This window comes from Bubalus kerabau, chromosome 8, assembly GCF_029407905.1.
Source record: "Bubalus kerabau isolate K-KA32 ecotype Philippines breed swamp buffalo chromosome 8, PCC_UOA_SB_1v2, whole genome shotgun sequence".
Classification (NCBI taxonomy): Eukaryota; Metazoa; Chordata; class Mammalia; order Artiodactyla; family Bovidae; genus Bubalus; species Bubalus kerabau.
In genome coordinates, this window is record NC_073631.1 from 121,515,523 (window position 1) to 121,528,906 (window position 13,384).

Consider the following 13,384-nt stretch of genomic DNA (forward strand, 5'->3'; position numbering starts at 1 on the left):
CAGATGGTCGAGACAAAGGTCACTTACCTGGGAGTTCAGATTACACACGGGTCCAGGAGGCTGTCTTCTGATCAGGTACAGTTGCCCTCCCCCACGACTCGAAAACAATTGTGAGCTTTCCTGGGGCTAACTGGTTATTGTAGAATCTGGATACCCAACTAGGGTCTAATTGCCCAGCGCTTATATGAAAGCTTAAAGGGACGAGATGATTCAATCCCACTGATGTGGGGAACTCCTCAAAAGAAGGCAGAGGCTACACTAAGACAGGCCTTAACTCAGGCACCTGCCTTGAGGTTGCCAGACCCAGAAAAGGCATTCCAACTTTATGTCCATGAGAGAGAGGGAATAGCCTCAGGAGTGTTAACTCAAAGGTTGGGATCTGAGCCCCAGCCTGTAGCTTACTTATCCAAGAGGCTCGATCCAACTTCCCGAGGTTGGCCCCCCTGCCTTCGAAATCTTGCAGCTATTGCAATCATGATAGAAGATGCTTTAACACTCTCCTTTGGGGGCAAACTAACTATTTTTACCAGCCACCAAGTAAAACAACTCCTAAATGGGAGAGACCATTTATGGATGTCTGATCAAAGAATCCTCAGATATCAAGTAATGCTCATGGAAAATCCAGGCCTCGCTATATCCCCTTGTGAGGTTCTTAACCCAGCCACCCTCCTGCCTACCCCCGAGGGCTCTCTCCCCTTTCACTCTTGTCTAGAAAACTTGGACCACTGGACAAAACCCCAAGAGGGATTGTCAGAAGATCCTCTGACCAATCCTGAGGAAATCTGGTACACTGATGGAAGCAGCTTTGTTTTGGATGGAAAAAGAAGAGCCGGGTATGCAGTAGTCTCCAATTTTGAGACCATAGAGGCTAAGCCTCTGCCACCAGGTACTTCAGCCCAATTAGCTGAGCTCAAAAAAGAGTAGCCATTTACACTGACTCCGGGTATTATGCCTTTCTGGTGCTACATGCACATGCGGCTGTTTGGAAAGAAAGGGGCCACTTGACCACCCGAGGGTCCCCAATCAAATATGGTGATCAGATTCTTCGACTCTTGGAGGCAGTCCATCTGCCCACTGATGCTTCAGTCTCCCACTGCAAAGGACACCAAAAAGGGAACACGGAAGTGGCACGAGGGAACCAAGCAGCTGATCAGGCAGCTAGGAGAGCAGCATTACAGAACCATGACCTAATAGGGATTGCCACCCTAGTTCCACAGGCTAATTTGCCAGAAACTCCTTCATATACTGAAGGTGAGACTCTTAAAGCTAAGAGCGAGGGCTTTCAAGAAGATTATATGGGGTGGTTCCAAAAGGAGGGACTCCTTTTTCTGCCTGGGAACCTCCAATGGAAGTTGGTTAACTCCTTACATGCCACTACCCATTTAGGAGAAAAGGCCCTCCAAAGATTACTAGAAAGGTCCTTCAGAGGAACAGGCCTCCAAACAACTATAAGACAGGTGGTCTCCTCTTGTCCCACTTGCCAGTTAAACAACCCCCAAGGAGCTCGAAGACCCCAGCTGGCCCAGCCCGTCCAACGACGTGGGGCCTACCCAGGAGAGGACTGGCAGATGGACTTCACCCAGATGCCAGTTTCTCAAGGGTATAAATACCTATTAGTCATGATAGATACATTCACAGGATGGATTGAAGGCTTTCCCACCCGGACTGAGAAGGCTGAGGAGGTGGTAAAAAACTGCTCCATGAAATCATTCCAAGATTTGGCCTGCCCAGGTCATTCCAAAGTGACAACGGGACATCATTTACTTCTAAGGTCACCCAAGGGGTCTCGAAAGCATTGGGCATTACTTATTATCTCCATTGTGCCTGGAGGCCTCAATCTTCAGGAAAAGTAGAAAGAGCCAATCAATTCTTAAAATCAGATAAAAAAGATAACCCAGGAGACCTCCCTGGGATGGAAGGAGGCTTTACCAATAGCTCTCCTCTGCACCCGCATTGCCCCTAAGGAACAGGTTGGTCTTAGTCCTTATGAGATGCTATATGGGAGACCTTTTGTTTATGTCAATGACCTTTTCCTAGATCCAGAGGTTCAGACCCTCCAGTCTTATACCGTAGCCATTGGGCAATTCCAACAGGATCTACGCTTGTGGGGTATGAACCAGGACCCAAAAGATTCTAAAGAGTCACCACTATATGCTCCAGGGACTCAAGTCCTAATTAAAGTCTGGAAAGATGGGTCCCCAAAGGCTCAACTCCAGCTCACATGGAAGGGCCCCTACCCTGTAATACTTTCTACCCCCACAGCAGTCACACGCTAGCAAAGTCATGCTCAAAACTCTCCAAGCCAGGCTTCAGCAATATGTGAACCCTGAACTTCCTGATGTTCAAGCTGGTTTTAGAAAAGGCAGAGGAACCAGAGATCAAATTGCTAACATCCGCTGGATCATCGAAAAATCAAGAGAGTTCCAGAAAAACATCTATTTCTGCTTTATTGACTATGCCAAAGCCTTTGACTGTGTGGATCACAATAAACTGTGGAAAATTCTGAAGAGATGGGAATACCAGACCACCTGACCTGCCTCTTAAGAAATCTGTATGCAGGTCAGGAAGCAACAGTTAGAACTGGACACGGAACAACAGACTGGTTCCAAATAGGAAAAGGAGTACGTCAAGGCTGTATATTGTCACCCTGCTTATTTAACTCATATGCAGAGTACATCATGAGAAATGCTGGACTGGAAGAAACACAAGCTGGAATCAAGATTGCCAGGAGAAATATCAGTAACCTCAGATATGCACATGACACCACCCTTATGGCAGAAAGGGAAGAGGAACTCAAAAGCCTCTTGATGAAAGTGAAAGAGAAGAGTGAAAAAGTTGGCTTAAAGCTCAACATTCAGAAAACGAAGATCATGGCATCCAGTCCCATCACTTCATGGGAAATAGATGGGGAAACAGTGGAAACAGTGTCAGACTTTATTTTTCTGGGCTCCAAAATCACTGCAGATGGTGACTGCAGCCATGAAATTAAAAGACGCTTACTCCTTGGAAGGAAAGTTATGACCAACCTAGATAGCATATTCAAAAGCAGAGACATTACTTTGCCAGCAAAAGTCCATCTAGTCAAGGTTATGGTTTTTCCTGTGGTCATGTATGGATGTGAGAGTTGGACTGTGAAGAAGGCTGAGTGCTGAAGAATTGATGCTTTTGAACTGTGGTGTTGGAGAAGACTCTTGAGAGTCCCTTGGACTGCAAGGAGATCCAACCAGTCCATTCTGAAGGAGATCAGCCCTGGGATTTCTTTGGAGGGAATGATGCTGAAGCTGAAACTCCAGTACTTTGGCCACCTCATGTGAAGAGTTGACTCATTGGAAAAGACTCTGATGGTGGGAGGGACTGGGGGCAGGAGGAGAAGGGGACGCCAGAGGATGAGATGGCTGGATGGCATCAACGACTCGATGGACGAGTTTGGGTAGGCTCCGGGAGTTGGTGATGGACAGGGAGGCCTGGCGTGCTGCGATTCATGGGGTCACAAAGAGTCGGACACGACTGAGTGACTGAACTGACTGACTGAACTGGTGGCGGAGGGCGGCTGGCGGGTGGAGAAGGAGCCAGAGGCCTGCAGGCGGGAGCTGCCCTGTGAAGGGGGAGCCCGGGGCCCCCAGAGTGCCGGACAGAAGCTCCGGCCTTCTCCCCGGAACTGGCCGCAGCGCTAGTCCCGTCCTATATGCGGTGTCGCACAGGAAGTGCGCAGCTTGGAGCACACGACAGTGGTTAGTGACTGCCTTCCGTCTGCACGTACAGCTTCCGGAAACCATCAGGAGCCTCGGTACCATCACCTGAGGCTGTAAATTACACCAGGATGAGCGTCCCGATTTGGAATGAAAAAAACATCTTAGCATTATGCATGTTAGCTACTGGTGAGGTGGGACTGTTAGGGGAAGCACACTGACTAAAACTGCCCTCCCTGGCCAGGCACCACGGCAACCATTTGCATGAGTTGTTTTACGACTGGAGGTCCTGGTAAGGCACACGGAACTAATAAGCCACCACCCACCGGAAGAGTGCGGGAAAGGTCAAAAGGAGACACCACATGTCCAACCACCTCCCAGAATCCTCCTCTCTGGCTTCCATCTTGGCTGAACAGGGCGTGCACCACCAGGAAGGACCCTGAGTCAGAATGATTGGCTAAAGACAACCCGGAAACTAATCCCATCACCATAAAACCGTGTGCCGTGTGGCAGAGCTGTTCTGGGTTCCCTTACCCTCCTGCTCTCCGCCCAGGTGCCCTTTCCCAGTAAAATCTCTGGCTTTGTCAGACATGTGTCTCCTCGAACAATTCATTTCCGAATGTTAGACAAGAGCCTGGTTTGGGGCCCCGGTCCCCCTTCCTGCAACAGTCCCACACGCTCTTAAGTGTTGTCCAAACCTAATACTGTTCTAGGGTTCCCATCTTTTCTTGCCGCCATGCTGGAGTCCTCAGCATCCTCTTTGTCTGAATCCCGTGTTGACTTCGCCACGGAGACTACCCTCTCCGGGTCTGTGTCTGATTGTATGTTTGAACAGACTCTTCACTCCAAGTGCTGTTTCTTCTACCAGTTTTTCTCGTTATCCTTTATGATTTGGGGGTTTCCATCTTTACCCATCCTTGAGATCGCAAAGATGTTCCCATTTTTTCGTCACTACCTTTGAAGTTTTGCATTTCACTTAGATCTCAGCCCAGTTTATTTTGCAAATGATTTGGGGAACATTATTTCATATAACAATTAAAGTTAGATTCTTCCCTCAAATCATGAGCCTTGCTTCCTTAGCTGGCTTGTGGCCCCACGTTGTGCATGCAGAGAGTTTTCTCTGTTTATCTGAGAGAGGGAGAGGGGGAGTGTGCATGATTTGGGGCTTCTGTTTCTATGTCAGTATCTCACTGTTTTCATTCATAAAATTTTGTAATACGCTGTAATAACTCGTAGGAAAAGAGCCAAAATCTGCCCCCCAGAATGTCTTCCAAAAATATACTCTCTCGGTACATTAAAATACAGTAGGTGACTTTTCGTTTTATCTTCATGGCGACATTCCGCTTGCAACTGGACAGTTGCTCTGTGGGGCTGGTGCGGCACTGTGGGCCCTGGGCCTCTGCTCTGCACCCTCCTGTGGACTGCAGCCCTGAGGCGCCCCTGCCCCTTAGCTTTCTGCACCTGTGCCATTGTAGCAGGGACTTCTAGGGAACAGCGTGTGAGAGGCCCCGTCCAAGGGAGCAGACAGGAGACACCCATGTGCCGCTCTGACGTGGCCTGTGGCTGATGCGATTCTCACAGGGAAAGCTCCGTCTCACGATTCTGGAAGGGCTGCCTCCTGCTGTCTGTGTTGCTGTGGATGCATTTGATGTGCTTCTGGCTCCTGGTACTTTGGATCTTTTTCTGCCTCTGCAGCATCGCAGTGACCGGACTTGGGTGAGTCCTTCGTTCCGGCCTTGCTGGGTGCTCTCTGGCTAGAAACAGGTGTCCTCTTCTGGGAGACATTTGGGCTATTTTCTTTAAGTTGTTTACTCTCTGTTTTCTTTTCTTTCTGGAATGCCTGACTTTCAGATGTCAGACTGATCCTTGACTTTTCTTATTTTCTGTCTCCTCCTTTACCGTGTTCTTCTACTTTGAGATTATCTTAGCTTCCTCCTCCAGTCTTTTGGTTGACTCTGGTATTTCCATTGGACACTAAAACGTTTCCGTCTTCAAGAGCTCTTCCCCGTTCTTGTTCCGCAGACCTAGCACTTCACTCTCCGTCCCTGAAGGCAGCCCTGTGGGTTGATGCTGTGTCCACTCAGTGGCCTGGGGCGCGGTGGGGAGAGCGGAAGCTGTGCTGACGCCCCCACCCCCAGTCTCCCGAGCTCCTCGCGGTTCCTTCTCCAGAGTGTGTGCTTCCACTGGAACAGATGCTCTGGGCCTGCTCCAGGGTAGACACGCAGAGGATCCTCAAACGTGGCTGAGACAAGGACTGATTCTAACGGGTAACTGTACGTCATAAATTTTTAGCAAGGGAAGAACTGGGTTGATACTCATTTTACAAAGGTCACTGGCAGCAGAAACAAGCAAAATTGGAGGAAGGCAATGCCGAAAGCTGAAGAGAAGTTAGCTGAGAAATGAGGAGACCTTTGGCCAACACCTATGAAAAATTCGTAAAATAGGATATCAGCCTGGCCTGCTTTATAGAATCCTTGTGAAAATGAAATAGATCTGGGGAATTTTTTGTAAATAAAAACAACATAAATATAAGATATTATTCACCTTGAGAGTCCCTTGGACAGCAAGGAGATCAAACCAGTCAATCCTAAAGAAAATCAACCCTGAATATTCACTGGAAGAACTGATGCCGAAGCTGAAGCTCCAATACTTTGGCCACTTGATGTAAGGAGCTGACTCACTGGAAAAGACCCTGATGCTGGGAAAGATTGAGGGCAGGAGGAGAAGTGGACGACAGAGGTTGAGATGGTTGGATGGCATCACGAACTCGATGGACATGAGTTTGAGCAAGCTCAAGGAGCTGGTGAAGGTCAGGGCAGCCTGGCGTGCTGCAGTCGATGGGGCTGCAAAGAATTGGACACAACTGAGCGACTGAACAACACCAAATTATTCTTGACTTCTGTTCACCCGTATAAAAGCAGCATTCTAAATACGGTGGAATGAAGTAAGGTGAATGTTTTGCCTTAATATTTGCAAAATAATGTCATTAAAATGATGCATGAGTTACCACCCTCTAAAATATACTGGACTCACATTCCCTGTTATTTGCACTTCAGCACAGAAGTTGGGCCTCTTTGACCCTCCCCCGTTGCCACTGTCGGCGGATGAATGGGACAGAGTGAAGCAGAGGTCCGTTGAGCAGGGGGACTCCATGCAGCCGTGCCCAATATGCAAAGAGGAGTTTGGACTTCAGCCGCAGGTGTTTAACGTGAGCCTTAGATAAGCAGGCCTGCGGGGCGTTCTCCGGTGACTGGACTCTGAACTGGGGATTAAGAGGGTCCACGCTTCTTTCTTCCAGTCTCTTTCTCCTACTTGACCCTCAAAGACTCAACGTTTTCTTTTCCATTAGTTAAGTTTGTATATGAGAAAGAGCTAAACACCCTCACTGAACAGTCTTATTTACTGATTGCTCTTAATTCTCAAGTACAGAATTTGTGCAAGACTGTTCCCACTCCACCGACTGTGCGCAGTGGGGGTGGGGGAACCCAGCTGGCAAGGTGCACAGAGCAGAAGAGTGGGAATCATTTGTGTTGTTTTGAGAATTGAAATCCTAAAAGGAAAACCGAGGTCTAATATCTCCAAAGAATCTGTGGGAGTGTCTTTAAGTGAAATCTTATAAAACAATCTTTATTATGAAAGTTTACCATAGTTAAGACTGATGATAATATAGCTAATATACAATCAGTCTATGTCATAGGTTTTTTTTTTCCTATACATACTTTGACTAATTAAACTTCAATCTCATGGAAGTTAAGGGGCTCTGCTATTCCTAGAATCTTTTTTTGTTTATTTTTAGCAAATGACCACCTTGAGTAATTTCTCTCATGTGTAGCATTATGCTTCCTACACAGAAGCGCTTGAAACTTTGATTTTTTTAAAAAAATACAGTAAATATATTTAAAAGGAGGCTTAGAATTCACAGCCTAGGAATCCCAGGCTTCATCTACCAACCTGGCACATAAACTCTCAAACTTCATTTGTTTTAATAAGTTTTTATGGTTAATGAGTTAGTTCACAGTCATGAACTTTTGTTCTTTACTAATTTGAACTCACACATTATTTTAAACATACTTATTATGTTCTAGTTCTCTATCAAGACCTAATCTCTTAGGTACATGAAGGTTGGGTATTTCAGAAAGATTGTGGTCCTTAAAGTGCGGAAGTAGCTCTGGGACGATTAAGCCTTTAGTGAAAGAGCCGCGAGGAGTCTTTCTGGCCCCAGCAACCTCTTCCAAGTGTCTGTGCCGCAGACACTTGGTCCGATGGTGATGTGAAGAAGGGAAGCTTGCAGCTGAATATCTGAAGGGGGAGCGGGGTGTCACACACCCAGCGTTTCTCCCATTCTGCTTTTTATAAACTTCTCACTGTAACATTTTTGATTATAGATACAGACATGTGTCTCTTTTGTGTTTCTACTTATAGTTCTCAGGTTTAGCTTTTTCCTTTGGTGTTGTTTAGTCACTCAGTCATGTCTGACTCTTTGCTACCCCATAGACTGTAGCCCACCAGGCTCCTCTGTTCATGGGATTCTCCAGGCAAGAATACCGGAGTGGGTTGCTACTTCCTTCTCCCTGGGTGGGATCTTCCCCACCCAGGGACTGAATCCCAGTCTCTTGTATTGGCAGGCAGATTCTTTACCACTGAGCTAACTGGGAAGCCCAGTTTTTCCTTAGTCAGCATTTTCCCAACGTTTGATCAGTTCAGCTCATGTGTCTCTGAGGTGGGCGTTATATCCCTTAACCGATGAGGAAATAAACAATCCCATGATCCACAGCAGGCTGCCTCAGGACATGTGCTCAGCAGGGCTGGGATCCAACCCTGACTTCGAGGACACTTTCAGTGTGTTTACCACCACTGAGTCATTCAATTTTCTTATCTCAGAGAATACTTGCCAATAACAGCTATTCGTGAACGTTTAATAGTATATTTTAAATATACAGAGTTCAGTTCAGTTCAGTTGCTCAGTCATGTCCGACTCTTTGCAACCCCATGGACTGCAGCACGCCAGGCTTCCCTGTCCTTCACCATCTCCCAGAGCTTGCTCAGACTCATGTCCATCGAATTGGTGATGCCATCCAACCCTCTCATCCTCTGTCGTCCCCTTCTCCTCCTGCCTTCAGTCTTTCCCAGCACCAGGGTCTTTTCCAGTGAGTCAGCTCTTCACATGAAGTGGCCAAAGGATTGGAGTTTGACTTTCAGCATCAGTCCTTCCAATGAATATTCATGACTGATTTCCTTTAGGATTGACAGGTTGGATCTCTTTGCAGTCCAAGGGACTCTCAAGAGTCTTCTCAACACCACAGTTCTCAAAAGCATCAATTCTTCAGCGCTCAGCTTTCTTTACAGTCCAACTCTCACATCCATACATGATTACTGGGAAAACCATAGCTTTGACTAGACAGACCTTTGTCAGCAAAGTAATGTCTCTACTTTTTAATATGCTGTATAAATTAGTCATAGATTTTCTTTTAATCTTTAATTAGCTTTTTAATCTTGAAGGAGTAAGCGTCTTTTAATTTCATGGCTGCAGTCACCATCTGCAGTGATTTTGGAGCCCCCCAAATACACTGTCACTGTTTCCACTGTTTCCCCATCTATTTGCCATGAAGTGATGGGACTGGATGCCATGATCTTAGTTTTTTGAACGTTGAGTTTTAAGCCAACTTTTTCACTCTCCTCTTTCACCTTCATCAAGGGGCTCTTGAGTTCCTCTTCACTTTCTGCCATAAGGGTCGTGTCATCTGCATATCTGAGGTTATTGATATTTTTCCCCACAATCTTGATTCCAGCTGTGCTTCATCCAGCCCAGCATTTTGTATGATGTACTCTGCATATAAGTTAAATAAGCAGGGTGACAATATAAAGCCTTAATGTACTCCTTTCCCTATTTGGAACCAGTCGGTTGTTCCATGTCTGGTTCTAACTGTTGCTTCTTGACCTGCATACAGGTTTCTCAGGAGGCAGGTAAGGTGGTCTGGAATTCCCATCTCTTGAAGAATTGTCCACAGTTTGTTGTGATCCACACAGTCAAATGCTTTGGCATAATCAATAAAGCAGAAGTAGATTTTTTTTTCTGGAACTCTCTTGCTTTTTCGACGATCCAATGGATGTTGGCAATTTGATCTCTGGTTCCTCTGCCTTTTCTAAATCCAGCTTGAACATCTGGAAGTTCACGGTTCACGTACTGTTGAAGCCTGGCTTGGAGAATTTTGAGCTAGACTAGGTGACCTTTGTTGGTAAAGTAATGTCTCTGCTTTTTAATATGCTGTCTAGGTTTGTCATAGCTTTTCTTCCAAGAAGCAAGCTTAAATGATGATAATTTAAAAGGACCCACGTTAATGAGTTTTTGCAATTTAGGCTTCTTGGTGGCAGTAAGTTTCAAGGATCGGTTTTAGAACTTTCTGAGTTGTATTTATTTTGATATTTCTTCCATTCTTCCCATTAAGAAGAGAAGTATAGACTGAATAAAGGCATGATGGTGGGCTGAGGAGATGATTCATTAAAACTGGGAGGTTTCCCTCAGGCCAGGCGGCCCAGGGAAGGCATGGGCCTTCCGTGCCTTTCATGCCTTGGAACATGCACTCCTGGCAAAGTTTATCTGCTGCACCCCCCTCCAGCCCAGCTCCCTCAGACAGACTTCAGGAACGCGGAGCAGGGGAGTGGACTGCATGCTGGCTGGCCTGGTTTCACACTTCCCTGGTCCTTCCTTCCAGAAGAACCAACAGCCTTTCTCTTCATTCAGTCTAAGCTCCTTTGTTCCAGCCCAGAGTATCTTTAGACAGTCTGGACATAACATCTCAACCCAGAATATTGTAGCATCACCGACTCAATGGACATGAGTCTGAGCAAACTCTGGGAGACAATGAGGGACAGGGGAGCCTGGCGTGCTGCAGTTCATGGGGTCACAAAGAGTTGGGCACGACTAAGCGACTGAACAACAACAGGATACCATTATTCAGTGGGAATGTGGGTCACAGAAAGGTGGAATTTTCTGGCGCCCACCCTTGCCCTGCATTTAAAGGAGAAAAAGTAATTCATGTGTCTCTGGGATTTAGTGCTCATTAAATTTGAGACAGCAGTTGAGTTGAACAGAGTCCTAAGAAAAGGTGTTTGCTTTCTGTCCTCTGCACCCTGCCCCCAGCCTGGGTCCCTGCCAGCTGTGCTCTTTCTTAGGATCTGCCCAGAAATACTTCTTTTTTATAATCATCTCATTTTTAAATATACACTTATTCTGTAGCAATATTCTGTTCGTTTGATGTTTCAGATTGTTGTTAAGTTTCTCTTGTGGAGATTATATACCTGTGCCATGCTAAACTTTAACTCCGAATATTGTAAATATCAAGGTTGTTAATCTGCTTCTTAACTTTTTCAAAGAAGCAACACAGCTTACCTTTCAAAGACTCAGAACTTTTCTTTTAATTAATGCATTTATGCTGCTTCTCGTTTAAACTAATTTAAGCTTCAAACCTCCTTTGTCTTCTCTGAACAGGTGCTGCTCTCCTGCTCACACGTGTTCCACAGGGTGAGGAGCCCCCACTCCGCGCCCCCCGGGGCCACGGCGCCCTCCTAGCTCAGAGGGCAGGGCCGCCTCTCACTTTGGTGTTAAGTCCCTCACTCGTGTCCCACTCTGGGCGACCCCACGGACTGTAGCCCACCAGGCTCCTCTGTCCATGGGATTTCCCAGACAAGGATACTGGAGTGGGTTGCCTTTTCCTCCTCCAGGGGATCTTCCCCACCCAGGGAGCAAACCTGCATTGGCAGGCAGATTCTTTACCACTGAGCCACCAAGGAAGCCCTCTCTCAGCTTCCGGCTCCTGAAAAGAGCCACTTATTTTATCCATAGTCACCACTGACGGCTAGAAATGTGACTTTAGAGTAGGGCTCATCCTGATTTGAAAATTGTGACTTCTCCATGGTGGTAGAGCTGCACATGTCCCTAGGAGAGAGTGTGGCGAGTGACGTCCGCCGGCGTGGGCGAGCCCCGCTCCCTCCGAGTTCACTGCCCGGTGGCCTGAACACAAGGACATCCACCTTCACACAGGGCTTCTCAGAAGTGTTTGATGTGCCTGCATGTACATTCTTGTAAAATATCGTTTTTCATGAGGAAGGTGTTAACATCTGATGAAACTTCTTCCCTTCATAATCTAAATTGGGCCAAGTCTCATAATTATGCGAGAAAAGAACACTATAATTACCTGAGAAGTAAAACGTGTTGTTTCTACATAATTACTCGTGAAATTTCAAGTGAAATGTTTTCCTTCAGGCTTGCCTTCAGGCTTTTGAAAAGTTCACAAATAAAAAAACCTGTCCTCTCTGTAGAAAGAACCAGTACCAAACTCGGGTGATCCGCGATGGGGCCCGACTCTTCAAAATCAAGTGTGCGACCAGGTGAGCGGCCCGAGCCCGCGATGCGTGCCCGCCCGCGCGGGGCAGGCCAGCCCGGGCGCGCTCTGGGGGCTGCGGGGTGTGGGTCTTCCCTCCGCCGGGGCCGTCCCGGGCTGACGGCCCCCTGTACCCTAGGATCCAGGCATCCTGGCGCGGACACGTGGTCAGGAGGTGGTACCGGGACCTGAGGCGGACGGTGCCACCCGCAGATGCCAAGCTGAGGAGGAAGTTCTTTGAAGCCAAGGTGGGTGTGACCCCGACGTGCCTGAGGGGCGCGACACCCTGAGCCAGGCTTCAGGTTTAGGCTCTTTCAAACGGTGGAATGCCGGCCCCTTAAACTGGCTTTCAAACCCTGACGGTAAATACTTTCAGATTCCCTTTTCTAGTCACCTCATGAAAGAGAAGTCGCTCAGTCGTGTCCGACTCTGTGACCCCAGGGACTGTAACCCACCAGGCTCCTACGTCCATGGGATTCTCCAGGCAAGAGTCCTGGAGTGGGTTGCCATTTCCTTCTCCATCATAGAACTTGTAAAATTGGGTAAGGTGAAATTCAGAGCAAGCTTTTGTGTGTCCACCTTATGACAGCGATTTAGATCAACTCATCTCTTCAGAGAAAAGAAAGGGAGCCTGCTCAAGGTTTCACACCTCCTCCTGAGCAACGGAAGGGCCTCCTGGCGTCACCAAAGTGGGAGCGAGTTTTAGAAATAAGTAACTGCGGTTTCTGCCTTTTCCTTTAACCAGCTTTTACCTGTGTGTGTGCATAATATTTTGGTCTGTTTAACAACTTTCCCTTACGCGCCTCATACAGAAAGGCCAGGCGCAGAGGAGGGGCCAGCCCCGACCTGCACCCCAGCTCTGCGGCCCCGGGCGACACCCCGGCTCCTGCCTGGGGCCCCGTCTGTGCTGCGAAGGCCGTCGTCTCCCCCGCAGAGCGGAGGGCCTAGCCCACCATGGGCACTGGAGACCGCGTTTACTGTAAACGTTACTATGTCGTTCAGGTTGGTCTGTGCGCGGCTTTAGTGCGATTCCGTATTTTGTAGGCGCGCCCTGCAGAGGGGATGGCGTTGTGACGGCGTCACCTGGAATCACGGGGGCAAACCCGCAGTCACACTGTCCTATGCCCGTTGTCTGCGGAAGCACCACTCCCATTTATTTCCATCCTTTCTAAACGCATTTGTCTTCTAGCCTGCACTCCCACGTGGGATAATGAGCGATAGGAAGTTACCCTTCGCCCTGCAAGGGGTGCCCTCTCTCCGGCTGTGTGATTCCTTGTATCCAGAGCCTAAGGACTGAGCCCCATGCGCTGGGGA

At 47.7% G+C, this 13,384-nt stretch overlaps 1 protein-coding gene across 1 annotated transcript in view; it reads left to right on the top strand.

The window, feature by feature from the left end:
• RNF32 (ring finger protein 32) overlaps positions 1 to 13,384 on the top strand; it is a 39,084-nt gene that overhangs the window by 7,391 nt on the left and 18,309 nt on the right. Inside the window, exons 4-7 of the mRNA XM_055589631.1 lie at positions 6,746 to 6,888; positions 11,179 to 11,211; positions 11,953 to 12,077; positions 12,210 to 12,318. Coding sequence (XP_055445606.1) covers positions 6,746 to 6,888; positions 11,179 to 11,211; positions 11,953 to 12,077; positions 12,210 to 12,318 — 410 coding nt within the window. The remainder of the gene's footprint in view (positions 1 to 6,745; positions 6,889 to 11,178; positions 11,212 to 11,952; positions 12,078 to 12,209; positions 12,319 to 13,384) is intronic.